This window comes from Ips typographus, linkage group LG8 (genome assembly GCF_016097725.1).
Source record: "Ips typographus isolate SLU linkage group LG8, UJ_Ityp_2.0, whole genome shotgun sequence".
Lineage (NCBI taxonomy): Eukaryota > Metazoa > Arthropoda > Insecta > Coleoptera > Curculionidae > Ips > Ips typographus.
In genome coordinates, this window is record NC_138429.1 from 8,343,920 (window position 1) to 8,360,678 (window position 16,759).

Consider the following 16,759-nt stretch of genomic DNA (forward strand, 5'->3'; position numbering starts at 1 on the left):
ACCCTGGAGTTTGAAATTTTTGTTGTGTTTACAACCCAAATTATTGGATTTTGTAACAACTTGCAATATTTAGGTGAGTCAGCCCATTTGTTGGCTTCGAAACTGCCTCTGGTAGATATAGTAGTCCTTAAGTAATGCCAATATTTGGTCTTTACTGGCAAATATTTTTATATTAACAGAAAAAGCGGAGATTATGTTTGCGTGGATTTTATCAGTTTACTTTTGCTAAATGCAATAGTAACTCACCACAAATACCTTTAAATAATCATGTTAAGAGCTTGATTCAATTCAATTCAAACCAGACTAATTTTATAATTGCAACCACTTTGGCTTTGAAAATATTTTTTTTTTGTTAAAGATAACATTCTCTAGTGGTTATTTAAAAATTGATTACTTCAATGAGTGTATAAGTATTTAATATACTGTCTCATTTTGTAGTTTGGCTGTCTGAGTGTATAGAGATGATTTTTAAGCGTAAGTGTTTATTTGTGCTTTTATAGGGGAAACTAATAAAAAGTCAGCAAACTTGGCTGTGCCCTTATTGATTACACTAGTTCAACCTTTTTCAAACAGTATATCCATTAAAGACTAAAATTTGAATAGGTAGTTTGTGCATTCTGGCAGTTAAACGTCGTTTATCAGGACCTTCTCATTATCTTGGTTAAGTCTTGTAATTTAATTTTTTAGAGAGATTATCAAATTTAAAAAATTGATTGAGAGATAGAAAGTATTCTACTTTACAAGCATAAAGAAGAATGGGGTGAAGCGTTTACTTTACAAAAAAAAATCTGTAACTGTGATATTCCAATTTTGTCATGGTATTGCTTAGGCCTCCTTTAACGTTCTCTATAGGATTCCTAAGACTAAGGCAGTTTTCCCATCATGTGCTGGATAAGCTAGTCCAGAGGCGGATGATGTCGTTTCTGGAGCGTCATGAGCTTCTCAGCCCATCTCAGTTTGGCTTCCGGCCAACGATGGGCAGGAATGATGCTATTTTTTCATTTCTGCAGGATGGACTCCGGCGATATTTCGGCCGCGGTATTTTGCGACTTGTCGATGGCGTTCGACTGCGTAGACCACCAGATCTTGCTTTGGAGCTTGAAGCTTATGGCTTCCGAGCCGCTTCTTTGTTGTGGTTTCGCTCTTTCTGGTCCGGCCGGAGCCAGGAGGTCTTCATCGGGAGCCATAGTTCTGGAGAGTTAATGTTAACTTCGGGTGTCCCTCAGGGCTCTGTTCTTGGACCTTTGCTGTTCTTGATATACATCAATGATATTGTTTCGCTCCCTATTAACGGACAATTCACTGTTTTCGCTGATGACGCGACCATTCTTTGGAGCGGCAAGAGCGCCGATTCATTGACTGCCACTATTGATGGGGACCTCTCCATAATCAAACATTGGTGCAATTCCAACTTACTGTCATTAAATATCAGTAAGACCAAGATCCTACATTTTGGATGTTCATTGCAGGAGGTTTTTGTTGAGGGTGAACAAGTGGAATGAACAAGTTTCTTGGTCTTATTATTGACGACTCGCTTCGATTCGCTGAGCATGTGGACGGTCTGTGCTCTAGACTGGCGTCGGGTTGCTATGCATTGAGGGTAATCTCTGTCAATCTGGATTACCATGTAGCTAGGAGTGCATACTATGCACTGATTGACTGCCATCTCCGCTACGGCATAGCTTTCTGGGGAGTTTGTTCTTGAAGCCGCTTCAATTCTGTGTTTCTCCTGCAGAAGCGAGCATTGAGGTGCTTGTGTCGTGTTGGATATATGGCCTCATGTAGACCCCTCTTCATTGAACATGGTATCCTCACCTTGTGCTGCATTTTCATCTTAGAGACGATTTGTCTTGTCCATGGCAAGTTTGGGGGTCAGTTGTCCGAGGGCTCCGGCTCGGTGACTCGCAGTAGATTCGTTTTGAGGCTTCGCATTCCTCACACGGAGAAGATTATGTCGTCGCTTATTTACGGTGGCAAGAGACTTTTCAATCACCTTCCTCTCCACGTGAGAGGCCAGCCATCTGCGCATGCATTTAGGCGTGAAGCTGAGAGGTTTTTGCTTGACGGAGCGTACTATTCTCTGGACGATATCTACTCCAGTTCTTAAGGCGCCTTGTTCTGCCATAAATTCACCAAGCAGCACTGTTTGTGTTTTTAATCATCTTTCTCTTCTCTTATACAGGGTAACTGCCTTTTTATTTTAATAATCGTAAGGTGTAATTATGTGTGATTCATATTGTATGTGTAGTGTAATAATTATGTATGTTCTTTTTTTGCTGTTTTTGTATGTGTTTTCAGGGCTTTGTCAATGACTTTAAGTTTCCGACAATAAAGCTACTTTTTTGATTGATTGATTGATCGATATTTGCGTTAATACGATTGGTTGAAGCTGAGTTAACACAACTAGCGTTTACAGAAAATTGAGTTGGTTAAGCGCGTTTCATTTGTTTATGATGAAATGGTTTTTTAAGTTTAGCAATTGTAGTAATTGTAGTACATTTCAGACGTTTTTTTGGCCTTTTTGCTGTCCGTCAACAATGGAGAACCGTTACCGACCGGTCTCACCATTTACCAGTACTTGTTACACCTCATCTTCACCGAAGATACCTTCACCAACTCCCCCTACGAATTCAGGGGGGAGCTGCAGATTCGATTTTCCCTCACAGGGAGCTACCCAACGGATATCAAGTTGCACGCCTCCAAGGATTTCATTCGGGTTACGTCTGCCGGTCTTGAAGTGTTCAACACCAGTTTAGTGGAAGTGACCGATTTTGAAATTGACGACGAAGATGTGTTGACCTTGGGCGGTACTCAGATTGCCAATTCCACCCTGTATACTTCGGTTTTGTATATTAATTATACTAGCAGGTAAGTGACTAGCAGGTGGTGTTTCTCATGATAAGAAAAGAGAAATATTGTAATTCAATGCTTTAGACAAAGATGAAGATAAACTTTGACATGTCAAAATGGCAAAAGTGATTAAAAGGCTTTAATCGAACTTTCTGTTGAAGCGGTCATTTGACTAACTGTTGAATGACGTCACATCCGTTTCAGCATTTTGATATGTCACTTGCAAAGTATATTTCCGTCCTTTTCTAGATCTAGTGCATATAAGATTAAAATTCCAGATTGAGTACTGAGGATCTATACGGTCTCTACCGGGCTGAGTATACAAAAAACGGAGCAAACCAATACTTGGTAGCGTCCCAGTTGGAACCAACATTTGCTCGAAGGGTTCTCCCTTGTATTGATAAACTCACAGACAAAACCTACTTTAAACTCAACGTCACTCACCCACCTAACGTGGAAGTGTTCTTTAACAGTGCTGCCAATTTTACGGAAGTGGACGTGACGTAAGTTGCAACTTCAGGCAGCTTATATTTTATAATAATTATTGCAATGAAGGGAGTCCACGACTTACTTTTTAACTACCGGATCTATGGCACCGTATATGATGGGCTTAATTGCCACTCGGGACGATTTAGAGTGCACCGTAGGGCAAAATTTCACCGACGGCACTGTCTATTACTACAGGGTGTGTTCGAGCCCCGACACTGCGGATTCGCGTCAATGGGCTGTGGAGGTTGGACCTACAATAATGGACACCCTGTATAATATTACTAATTTTGCGTAATTCAGCGTGCACAAAGGGTGAATTTTTTATAAAAAAACAGTACATTTTAACAGGTACGGTGTAGGAATGGGTTTTCAAAAAATGGACGTAATGGCCTTGCCAATTTTGAATACCAAAGCCAGTGAAAATTGGGGTATTGTCACTTTCAAGTACGTTTTCAAATAGTCTTAAGTGTTGGCAAGGACGGTAAACAGTAAAGGATTGCTTAATCCCATAAGCACAATGTTGCCCGTGTCGGCTGGGGCCGGTGATGATTTTTACGTCACCATCAAGTCAATGTTAACCGATTGCAGTCCTTCCTTCCTTTCTTCCTGAATCCCCTATCCAACTAGGGGAATATGGCTTCTGACCGGTTGCAGTCGATCATATTTAGCGTATTGTAGTGATAGGCGTAAATCTAACATGATCGGTTATTTACCGGTAAAGTAAAGTAAAATTCAATGTGACAGGAAAATGTACCAATTTTACCAGTAAATTTGTGAGTCTAATGGGCCTGTCCCACAATTTTTTTTTATTTCATAACTACAAAGACGAATGATGAAAATATTATACCCTTTTTTTTTGTTTTCAAAAATATTAAGTCTAAATAGAAAAAAAATGATGATTAAAACTACATTAATCTCATGTTTAAAACGCCCGCCGCCGGTGACGTACTACACTATCAACCAATCAGCGACAAGAAGTGAAACAGATGGCGTGCAACAGCCAATAAAATCGCCCAGAATTACGTACGTCACATGCGCGCCAAAACAGATCTTTTAAATTTAATGGACAAATTCAAACTAATGTAGGAACATTTACGACCATAATTTTTTCTTCAAGAATATGAAAAATTAGTTTTTTGATCCTATTCTTTCGATTCCAGTCATTAAAACAAAAATTTATGATATATGGGATAGGCCCATTGAAATTTGTTCGAAAAATATAATTTTTCTGTCCTGACTGTTATTAATTTGAAAAGTCATAAATCTGAATCACTATACTTTTGAATGCACCCCCTGTATAGTAGCGGCACTGACGGACTGTGAAACTCCAGGGATGAGTTTAGCAGTTTTTTACGAAAATTTCTGCTTTCCTTCAAATTTTTCGAATTATTAAGGAAAAACTGGTTTGGCGCAACAAATTTTCAAATCAGTTGAAATGCTGGTTTAAAATTTGAACAGCCTGTAATTCGGTTATTTTTTGGGAGTTCAGGGAAGTTGTATCGCTTAAATTAGCCGTCTTGAACTCTTTTTTCCAGTAGTGTTGAGCAAAAAATTCTATCTCAAAAAATGTGTACAAAGGTGACTGAAAACATTCAATCACCATACTTTTCATGCACATCTTGTATACTGGAAGCTAAAACGGTCCTGCAACCTTACGGTGCTAAGTTGAGGAGTTGATTAGGAACATTTTTGGTCTCCTGCAATTTTTTTTTAATAGTCACCGTTTTCGAGTAATTCAGGAAAAACTTTAGGTTTGTTAAGTTAGTAAAATTGTGATCTAAATTTTGAACACGGTTTAAAGGCCTAAATTGCCTCTAAAACCCACTTGAAGTGACCGAATCATATTTTTAAGCACATTTTTCGAATTCTCATTAAATTTTCTATCTAATGACATAAAAAATCACTACAAAATCAAGTAAAGTCAGGGAGAAAAAGGGTGTCAAAATATAAAATGCCAGAGACACAAAGTCAGGGACAAAATCGCCTGTAAAACCCACTTGGAGTAAGAAAATGACTGTTTTAAGCAAATTTTTGAAATCCTCATTAAACTTCCTATAATTTTTGAAATCCTCATTAAACTTCCTATCTGATAACATAAAACAACACTAAAAAATTTAATACAGTCGGGGGAACAATGGGTGTCAAAGTTTGAACTGCTAGTAACACCGTTTGAATAAACAGTCACGGACAAAATTGCTTGTTAAACCCACTTAGAGTGAGAAAATGACTGTTTTAAGTACATTTTTGGAATCCTTATTAAATTTCCTATTCAATAACATTAAAAAAATACTACAAAATTTGGTACAGTCAGGGAGAAAAGCGGTGTCAATGTTTGAACTGTCAAAAACACAGTTTGTAAGGATAGTCAGGGACAAAATCGCCTGTAAAACCCACTTAGAGTGAGAAAATGACTGTTTTAAGTACATTTTTGGAATTCTTATTAAATTTCCTATTCAATAACATTAAAAAAATACTACAAAATTTGGTACAGTCAGGGAGAAAAGCGGTGTCAATGTTTGAACTGCCAAAAACACAGTTTGTAAGGATAGTCAGGGACAAAATCGCCTGTAAAACCCACTTAGAGTGAGAAAATGACTGTTTTAAGCACATTTTTGAAATCCTCATTAAACTTCCTATCCATTAATCTAGAAAAACACTACAAAATGTAATTCAGTCAGGGGAAAAATGGGTGTCAAAGTTTGAACTGCTAGTAACACCGTTTAAATAAACAGTCACGGACAAAATCGCTTGTTAAACCCATTTAGAGTGAAAAAATGACTGTTTTAAGTACATTTTTGGAATCCTTATTAAATTTCCTATTCAATAACATTAAAAAAAGACTACAAAATTTGGTACAGTCAGGGAAAAAAGCGGTGTCAATGTTTGAACTGCCAAAAACACAGTTTGTAAGGATAGTCAGGGACAAAATCGCCTGTAAAACCCACTTAAAGTGAGAAAATGACTGTTTTAAGTACATTTTTGGAATCCTTATTAAATTTCCTACTCAATAACATTAAAAAACGACTACAAAATTTGATACAGTCAGGGAGAAAAGCGGTGTCAATGTTTGAACTGCCAAAAACACAGTTTGTAAGAAAAGTCAGGGACAAAATCGCCTGTAAAACTCACTTGGAGTAAGAAAATGACAGTTTTCAGCAAATTTTTGAAATCCTCATTAAACTTCCTATCTGATAACATAAAACTACAAAATTTAATACAGTCGGGGGAAAAATGGGTGTCAAAATTTGAACTGCTAGTAACACCGTTTGTATAAACAGTCACGGACAAAATCGCTTGTTAAACCCAATTAGAGTGAGAAAATGACTGTTTTAAGTACATTTTTGGAATCCTCATTAAATTTCTTATTCAATAACATTAAAAAAATACTACAAAATTTGGTACAGTTAGGGAGAAAAGCGGTGTCAAAGTTTGACTTGCCAGAAACACATTGTTTGTAATTTACCAGTAATTTACCGGTCAAATTTTCCTGGTAATGTAAAATATTTACTTTACCGGTAATTTACCCATCACTACGAGCCCGAGACTTTACTGTGACGTCAGGATCCATTCGCCGCCGGGAAACAAAATCGGCCAATCGAGCAATCGTTTACTGTTTACCGTCCTTGGGCGTTTGGTAGTTTGAGACCAATCACACACTGTACCCACTGTGCACTTAGTTCCAACGCTGTACTAATATTCAGGGAAGAAAACGTTTTGTACAACTCTGACGATTCAGACTCATTAGACAAACAAACTATAACCGAAATTATGGCATACGAATTCGCCCAAATGTGGTATGGCAACGTTGCCAGTCCGGAACTTTGGAACTATCTCTACTTGACCAAGGGTTTGGCTTACTATTTACAGTTTTTGGTTGTTGATCAGGTTAGTCTACTGTAAATGCTAACTCAGTTGTGACTTTTTCTTGACCAATCACAAAAATGTAGATTTTTCCTGACTGGGACGTGACGTCACAGTTTTCGTTTCGGATTCTCCAGCCTGCATTGCAACGGGATGCACTTGAATCTACACGAAATTTGAGGGCAGGAGCCAACAGTACTGCAGAGATTATTGGCAAATTTGATCCGTTTAATTTGCTAAAAAGTGCCAGTTTGTACAGGATGTTGAGTGACGTTATCGCAGGCTATCCAAGCTTCCGCCTTGGCATTGAATATTTTTTAACCTCCTTGTATGTGGTCTGAGCGAGTGATGTTACTGTCTCTAATACAAAAAAATGAATAGTTCGTACAGAAACAGCGAACCGCAAGGCTTGTGGAATTTGATCGCCCCCCAAATTAATTTAGATAATCGGGACCGATTGCCCAGTGGGGTATACCTGAAGGACGTTCTCATAGCTTGGGAAACCAACCCGGGGTATCCGTTGGTGACTGTTTCTATTGAGGAGGGCATGTTAAAAATTAAACAAGAGGTTTAATTGCTTAAATAACTATTTTTGTTTTAGTGTCTATAATATAGTGGTTTTTAGGGCCGCTTTTTGTACACCGGTGCTGATAAATCTTATTCCTGGTACATCCCTGTAACCTACGTGTTTTCCTCCAATATTACCGGATTTGATAACACAACAGTCAGCCAGTGGGTTCTACCAGAGGGGGATGGTTTAGAAATACCCTTACCAAGCGAAGAGGAGGATTGGATTCTGGTGAATATTCAAGCTTCAGGTTAGTCACTTTTTTTTTAAATAAAATCCTATGTTCAAACTGCTTAATCAATTTCCAGGTTACTATCGAGTCCACTATGGCATTTTATGGTCCAACCTAGCTTTAGCTCTCAAACAGTCTCAATTCTCCGAAATTCCGGAACTAAACAGAGCTCAACTGATTGATGACGCTTTTGAATTGGCCAGAGCTAACTACCTCAACTATTCTGTCGCTTTTGACTTACTGTCTTACATGGCGGAGGAAGAATCCCTCTCACCTTGGATGACGGCCTTACATAAGATCAACTACGTGCTGCGTAGAGTCGGTTACGCCTCCTCCTTGGATTTGAAAATTTCGGTTTGTGCTACTTAAGAACCTTTTATTAATAGAAATAGTAACTTTATTTCAAGATTGTCATAAACAACGTATACAACAAAATGAAATTGCGTCAGCAAAAGAAAGACTACTTAGGTATATTATTATACTTATGATATAGTATACTCATTCAATACAGGAGAGTTCAACCTCTACATGTTTAGGTAATCGTCGAGATGATAGGGTTCCAATTGGATTAATAACTTTTTTAGCTCCCTTTTAAATTTTTGGTTACTCACAATTGTTTTAATATCTATAGGTAACTTATTGAAGAGCTTTATACACATATAGTGGGGAGTTTTTTCTGTTATTTGCAGCCGGTGTGTTGGATACATAATTTGATGGGTTAATCTTGTATTATATTTGTTTACCTGTGGATTCCGAAAAAATAAACTTCTGTTGTTGAAAAAGAACATTAAGCATTCATATATACAGGGTGTCCCACGACGAAAGACATCGATTGATATTGGAAAAAGTATAAATAGGAGAGTTTTGAAAATTTGGCAGGGTACTGATGTGGGCATGCCCAATCCAACTAAAATATTTTCAAGATGGTTGCACTTCCGCTTATACCGGAAGTCGATCACAACTTTCTTATTTTAAATAGAACACCCTATATATTATTACATATTTGGATTCCTCACAAAATTCTGACCAACTTTTGTATAGAATGCCCTATGCCTATCTCTAGCCGTTTTCGAAATATTTTATTGTTTTTCCAAAAAAGTGACAGTTGTAACGCTCAACATATTTTTGTACTATGTTAAAACCGTATTTCATTTTGCAATGAAACTTTGCGTTATTGTAAATAAAGGATCGTTTTATTAAACTGAGGGTGCGTAATGACTCATTTGTATACAGGGTCGTCAAAAAAAATCATAAACTTGCCACTAAAAAAAATGAAAAATCTCAAGTTTTTTAAATAGAAACCCACATTTTTTATGACGGAATCATTTTGAGCATTAAAAATTACTATAAGTTTCAATTGACTTGCCTATACCTAAATCCAACCCATTTCGTTTTATTTGAGAATAAACATTTTTTATTATAAAAATTCCAGATTTCTTGAAAATTTCTCTCTCTAATTACGTGTGGATTTATGTCACACCAGTAGTGTGAATTATGTCTATTGAACATTCCATTTTTAGTGAATTTGGCCTCGTCGCTCCAAATAATATTATTCAAAAACAATTCATCTCCATAGTGACTAGTCAGCAAAAACTCACTAAAAACAACTCTCTTCGGAAAGTCAACCTCTTTTAAGTGTTGCACTAATTTAAATGAAAAAGGGTGAAATTTATGTTTCTTTAGGATCTTCTGAATTGAGCTTTTGGATGTGCCTGATTCTACGGAAACTTGTCTTATTGACAAAGTTGGATTTGCAACAAAATAGCCCAAAATTGCAATTTCTACATTTGTATTATTAAGGATTGGTTTTGTTTTAATAGCTTTTATCTTCACATATCCCGTATTCTTAAAATTTTCAATTATTTGCTTGACAGCTTTTCGTGATGGCTTTGATTTTTCTGGATAACGAGCGGCAAATACCTCACATGGTCTACTCACAACTTTATCACATTCTCCGTAAATAATAAACAGATTTAAGTAATCTTGGTTGGAATAATGTAACCGCTACGGCAATTTGCAGTTGTCAAAACACTCCAAACTAGTGTTATTAACATGCTCTGCAGGTCTCCAATATCACCGTGTGTCAAAAGCATGACCAACTAGAACACCACATAATCCCCACCGTGCAGCATAATAAAAAAATGTTTATTCTCAAATAAAACGAAATGGGTTGGATTTAGGTATAGGCAAGTAAATTGAAACTTATAGTAATTTTTAATGCTCAAAATGATTCCGTCATAAAAAATGTGGGTTTCTATTTAAAAAACTTGAGATTTTTCATTTTTTTTAGTGGCAAGTTTATGATTTTTTTTTGACGACCCTGTATACAAATGAGTCATTACGCACCCTCAGTTTAATAAAACGATCCTTTATTTACAATAACCCAAAGTTTCATTGCAAAATGAAATACGGTTTTAACATAGTACAAAAATATGTTGAGCGTTGCAACTGTCACTTTTTTGGAAAAACATCAAATATTTCGAAAACGGCTAGAGATAGGCATAGGGCATTCTATACAAAAGTTGGTCAAAATTTTGTGAGGAATCCAAATATGTAATAATATATAGGGTGTTCTATTTAAAATAAGAAAGTTGTGATCGACTTCCGGTATAAACGGAAGTGCAACCATCTTGAAAATATTTTAGTTGGATTGGGCATGCCCACATCAGTATCCTGCCAAATTTTCAAAACTCTCCTATTTATACTTTTTCCAATATCAATCGATGTCTTTCGTTGTGGGACACCCTGTATACAGAACGTATACTGTCATTAGTCCCATTGACCTGAAAGTGTTTTTACATGATTGCCGATAATCCATTTTTTTAATTATTCTCATAACTCGTTTTTGAGCAATAAAAATGTTCTGAACCCTACCATCTCGGCCCCAGAACATAATACCATACTTCAGTCTGGATTCAAAATTGGCGCTATACAGAATTTTTAGACATTGCTCACTTAGATATTTACCAGTGAATCGTATTCCGTAGCAGATAGTTCCCAAAGTTTTCAAGAGTTTATCCAAATGAAAAAAAAAAAAAATCCGAAATCCGTGCTGGTTTTTGTTAATTAGATTACAGTGGTTCATAAATTCTACAGGGTGTCCCGCGAGGTAAGGGACAAAATTTCACTACGTATTCTTTAGGTAAATTCGAGTCGAAAATGTTCTATTAACATGGGTCCGCAAATGCTTCCTTACCAAGATATGATTTTTTTAAGTTTAATAGTTTTATTGTGTTGAAAAGTACAATAACCTCACAAAAATATTTTTTTTACAAAAAAAATTAATACCTCTTGGAAAATAACTATTTATAGTAATGGTTCAAAGTGTCCATTTTCCCATTGTAAGCATAGTCTAGCCCTTTTAATGATGTGTATGAGAGCCATTGTAGTTTTCGGCACAAAATCACTATTACATTTAAAAAATCATATCTCGGTAAGGAAGCATTTACGGACCCATGTTCATAGAACATTTTTGACTCGAATTCACCTAAAGAACACGTAGTGAAATTTTGTCCCTTACCTCGCGGGACACCCTGTATAATTCTTTTACACATTGCCAGTTCAAAAATTTTGGAAAATCCTGGCAGAAGGCTTATAGGTCTATAGCTATTCATTATTTCTGGATCACCCTTTTTATACAATGGTTTAACAAGAGCAGTTTTTAGTTGATCTGGAAACACACCAGATTTAAAAGAATTGTTAATTATAAAACACAGTACATAAAACTTACTTAATTTCTTTTAAAACGCAGAAACAAAAATGCTACTAAATTTCAGACTTTGGTTTTAACTTATTTGTCGAAAATGTACTCCAGCGTGTCATGGTCAGCTGTGGATGATGAAGATCAAGCCTACAGTGTCAAGCAGATGTTGATTTTGGGCTCTGCTTGCAAATTGGGGTACTTGGATTGTGTTAGAAATGCTAAAAGTCTGTTTAGTACTTTTGCAAATTCAGGATCAAAGTAAGTTTTGCCAGCTTAATCTTTCACGCACTAACTGATTTTCTATAGGCCTCACAAAAATCTGAGACGTACTGTATATTGTACAGGCCTCATGTTCGGAGGGGACACTTCCTACTGGGACACTTTAGTGACCACCTACGGATCTACTGAAGTGGCCGCGGAAAAAATTAGAATCTTACAAACACTGGGATGTAGTGAAAAAGAAGACTTATTGCGCAAGTCAGTGAGTTTTTCTTTATCTATTCAGTGATACAAAAGCAATCTTTAGGTCTTTGGACTTTTCGTTGGACGAAAGCGTAAAGCCCCAAGATGGTCATGTGATTTTCGAGTCAGTTTTTCAGTCCGGTAACGTGGGAGCCAAACTAGCACTAGAATTTTTGGTTAGCAACTACAAGAACATGAGTCAAAGGTCGTATTCGTGGAAAACATTTTAACATTCGTAATTATTCGCAAATTTAAGCAGATATCAAAGTATGAACGCTTTAAGGCAAGTTGTTCTGGGTTTAGCTGAACATCTAGCAGATTCTGAGCTCATAACTACAGTAAGTTTGTCGGTAAAACACCTCAAAACACCAGCTCAAACTTGAAAATTTTTAGTTTAAAAACTTCCTGCAAACCACCAGTGACTTACCAGAAGAAATCCAACTGGTGGCTGATCAAGCTATTGAGATCACAGAAGTCAATGAGTTGTGGTTGAATGATCACCAGGATGAGTTAAAGGAGTATTTCTTAATATAATCTATAATTTGTTTCCTATTAAAATTCTTTTATTGTGTTTGTTTTAGTTTACTATTTTATTTGTTATGTATTGTAAACAATTAGTACAAAATAAAATGTTCTCTTGAAGGAAATAATTTTTGGTTACATAGTACCGCTCTCAGGGTGACACCATTTAACTAACCACTCTTAAAGAAAATAATTTTTGGTTATGTAGCACCGTTCTCAAACTTTCTGTAAAGAAAAAATAGTTGGGTGGTGCCACCCTTTACAGTAAAGAAATTTTGATTACGTGGTGCCACCCTGAGAGTAGTACTACGTATCCAAAAATTATTTTCGTTAAGTGTATGAAATGTGTGAATTTCGGCCTCGCGAATTTATATATTTTAAAAATCGATTTGGCTGAAACTTTTAGGACCGACATAATTTTTTCCGGCCAAAAAAAAGGGTGGGGCACATGCGCAGTAGGATTTCAGAAACTTTCTGCGCAGCGCATTACTGCACTTCTGCGCAGTTGCCAGGAATCGATGCAGGAAGGGGGTCTTATTATGTCCTGCAAGTTTCATGACGGTGACTCAACCCGTTCGGGAGTTATGGAGGTTCAAACTTTTGGACCCCCCAAAATGCTATTTAAGTTTGGGCTTCGCCAGGCTTTTTCTCCGAAGTTTATGAGGGGATTCGAACCAAATTTGGAGGTCATGTAGGGGTCCCCCCAAGGACAAAAAAAATGAAAAAAAAAATCGAAAAGTTTTTACCCGTATCTCGGCAGAGTCATGACTTGGTGGCGAGTTGAGCCCGGCACTGGTGTCCACTTGGGCACTGCGTTCAAACGAAAATAATAAATTTTTTGTACGCATGCGCGAACGGTTTTTAGCTCATAACTCGGAAACCCCTTGACCGATCGGGACACCCCCCCAGTCCCCCCTTTTTCCAAAATTTTTGCGCATGCATGCGCGTAAGGTGGCTACAGTTTATTGCCCGAGACCTGAGAAACCTTGATCGATCAATTTGTACCTTGGGATGTGGGCGGGGTTTGGAGGGGGCCATTTGGGGCACCACTTCCTTTTCCCCCCAGGGGGTTGAAAAGGGGGGATAAATCCTCATCTTTGGGATATCCAAATTTTAACTCATTCCCTATAGAACTGGTCTCCCGCAAACCCATCTGCCAAAATTTTAAGTCTTTCCGATCTCCCCTTTGAAGATGGGGGGAAAAACCGGTTTGCGGATCGGATTTTCGAAGATTACGCCGGAAGGAAGCCGCGCATGCGCCTGACATCGAATACAAACATGTCTACAAACGAATTACGCACATTTTTTGTTTGGGGGGAAACTTGGGGGGAAATTTTTGAAAATTATTGGAAAATTGCACTTTTAACCTCGTAGGGTTGTAGAGCGACCCCGATTTAGTTAACAAATTTTTTTTCCCAAAATTTTCCGGTGAAAAATACGCCCAGGGGGGAAAGTTAAAAAAATTGGTTTTCAAAGTCATTTTCCGACCTTTTCCGGGCATATTTGTATAATGCAAGTTTAGTTTATATGTCTCAGGAGGTCCTAAATAATCGCTAGAGCCAATAAAAATTTTCCGACCAATTTTGGAAAAATTTTTATGTTCAAAAAAAAAAATTTGAAAAAATTAGAGTATTTTGCAGCCGGTTGTTTCTAGAGATCGTCCCAAGGCTATATAACACAATTTATATAATAAAAATATTTCATATTCACTCCTTTTTTGACTTTGAAAGTTAACTGAACAAGTTCGGTTTCATCGAAATTAAAAAAAAAAAACTTTAAGAATTAGATTTATGGCCTCAGAATGCCTTTACCCAGTGTTCAAAGGTAATATAAGTCAATTTGTATTATAAAAATATTTCATATTGACCCCATTTTTTTACTTTGAAAATTAATCAAAGAAGTTCGATATCAACAACCCTAAAATAAAAATCAAAAATATTAGTTTTTTTTGCAGCAGGATGCTCCTAGGACCCGCCCTAAGCCTATACAGGGTGTCCCACGACGAAAGACCTCGATTGATATTGGAAAAAGTATAAATAGGAGAGTTTTGAAAATTTGGTAGGATACTGATGTGGGCATGCCCAATCCAACTAAAATATTTTCAAGATGGTTGCACTTCCGCTTATACCGGAAGTCGATCACAACTTTCTTATTTTAAATAGAACACCCTATATATTATTACATATTTGGATTCCTCACAAAATTCTGACCAACTTTTGTATAGAATGCCCTATGCCTATCTCTAGCCGTTTTCGAAATATTTGATGTTTTTCCAAAAAAGTGACAGTTGCAACGCTCAACATATTTTTGTACTATGTTAAAACCGTATTTCATTTTGCAATGAAACTTTGGGTTATTGTAAATAAAGGATCGTTTTATTAAACTGAGGGTGCGTAACGACTCATTTGTATACAGGGTCGTCAAAAAAAAATCATAAACTTGCCACTAAAAAAAATGAAAAATCTCAAGTTTTTTAAATGGAAACCCCCATTTTTTATGACGGAATCATTTTGAGCATTAAAAATTACTATAAGTTTCAATTTACTTGCCTATACCTAAATCCAACCCATTTCGTTTTATTTGAGAATAAACATTTTTTTATTAGGCTGCATGGTTGGAATTAGCTGGTACCCTAGTTGGCCATGCTTTTGACACACGGTGATATTGGAGACCTGCAGGGCATGTTAATAACACTAGTTTTGAGTGTTTTGACAACTGCAAATATGCCGTCGCGGTTACGTTATTCAAACCAAGATTACTTAAATCTGTTTATTATTTACGGAGAATGTGATAAAGTTGTGAGTGGAACATGTGAGGTATTTGCCGCTCGTTATCCAGAAAAACCAAAGCCATCACGAAAAGCTGTCAAGCAAATAATTGAAAATTTTAAGAATACGGGATCTGTGAAGATAAAAGCTATTAAAACAAAACCAATCCTTAATAATACAAATGTAGAAATTGCAATTTCTAACCAACTTTTGTGTACAATGCCCTATTCCTATCTCTAGCCGTTTTCGAAATATTTGATGTTTTTCCAAAAAAGTGACAGTTGCAACGCTCAACATAACATGCTTTGCAGTTCTCCAATATCACCGTGTGTCAAAAGCATGGCTAACTAGAGTACCAGCTAATCCCAACCATGCAGCCTAATAAAAAAATGTTTATTCTCAAATAAAACGAAATGGGTTGGATTTAGGTATAGGCAAGTAAATTGAAACTTATAGTAATTTTTAATGCTCAAAATGATTCCGTCATAAAAAATGTGGGTTTCTATTTAAAAAACTTGAGATTTTTCATTTTTTTTAGTGGCAAGTTTATGATTTTTTTTTGACGACCCTGTATACAAATGAGTCATTACGCACCCTCAGTTTAATAAAACGATCCTTTATTTACAATAACCCAAAGTTTCATTGCAAAATGAAATACGGTTTTAACATAGTACAAAAATATGTTGAGCGTTTAAACTGTCACTTTTTTGGAAAAACATCAAATATTTCGAAAACTGCTAGAGATAGGCATAGGGCATTCTATACAAAAGTTGGTCAGAATTTTGTGAAGAATCCAAATATGTAATAATATATAGGGTGTTCTATTTAAAATAAGAAAGTTGTGATCGACTTCCGGTATAAGCGGAAGTGCAACCATCTTGAAAATATTTTAGTTGGATTGGGCATGCCCACATCAGTATCCTACCAAATTTTCAAAACTCTCCTATTTGTACTTTTTCCAATATCAATCGAGGTCTTTCGTCGTGGGACACCCTGTATAACACAAGTTGTATTATAGAAATATTTCATATTAACCCCATTTGTTGACTTTGAAAATTAAGCGAAGAAGTTGGATATCATCAGACCTAAAATTTCTTTACTTTAAAGGGTGGCACCACCTAACCACTTTTTCTTTACAAAAAAAATTTGAGAGCGGTACTACGTAACCAAAAAATTATTTCCTTCCAGAGTGGCACCACGTAATTAAAATTTCTTTACTTTAAAGGGTGGCACCATCTATTTTTTCTTAACAAAAAAAAATTGAATTAAAGACGATTGATTACCTACTACCACTCTTATAGAGA

The 16,759-nt window shown here is 36.5% G+C and overlaps 1 protein-coding gene across 1 annotated transcript; it reads left to right on the top strand.

Annotated features, from left to right (window-relative positions):
* The first annotated feature begins 335 nt into the window (after positions 1-335).
* Positions 336-12,815, top strand: LOC145733019 (aminopeptidase N-like). Its single transcript, XM_081985615.1, has 15 exons — positions 336-474; positions 2,505-2,868; positions 3,129-3,353; positions 3,406-3,630; positions 3,688-3,783; positions 7,041-7,224; positions 7,287-7,528; positions 7,582-7,768; positions 7,826-8,018; positions 8,077-8,354; positions 11,777-11,961; positions 12,010-12,180; positions 12,230-12,370; positions 12,425-12,503; positions 12,559-12,815. Exons 1-15 carry the CDS (start codon positions 462-464, stop codon positions 12,697-12,699), a joined length of 2,724 nt encoding a protein of 907 aa, XP_081841741.1. The 5' UTR covers positions 336-461; the 3' UTR covers positions 12,700-12,815.
* The last annotated feature ends 3,944 nt before the right edge of the window (positions 12,816-16,759 follow it).

Bases quoted from the DNA above. Each gene is read 5' to 3' on its own strand.
- LOC145733019 (XM_081985615.1), top strand. The intron at 2,869-3,128 runs GTAAGTGACTAG...TTAAAATTCCAG, and splicing joins TATATTAATTATACTAGCAG to ATTGAGTACTGAGGATCTAT. The intron at 12,371-12,424 runs GTCGTATTCGTG...AAATTTAAGCAG, and splicing joins TACAAGAACATGAGTCAAAG to ATATCAAAGTATGAACGCTT.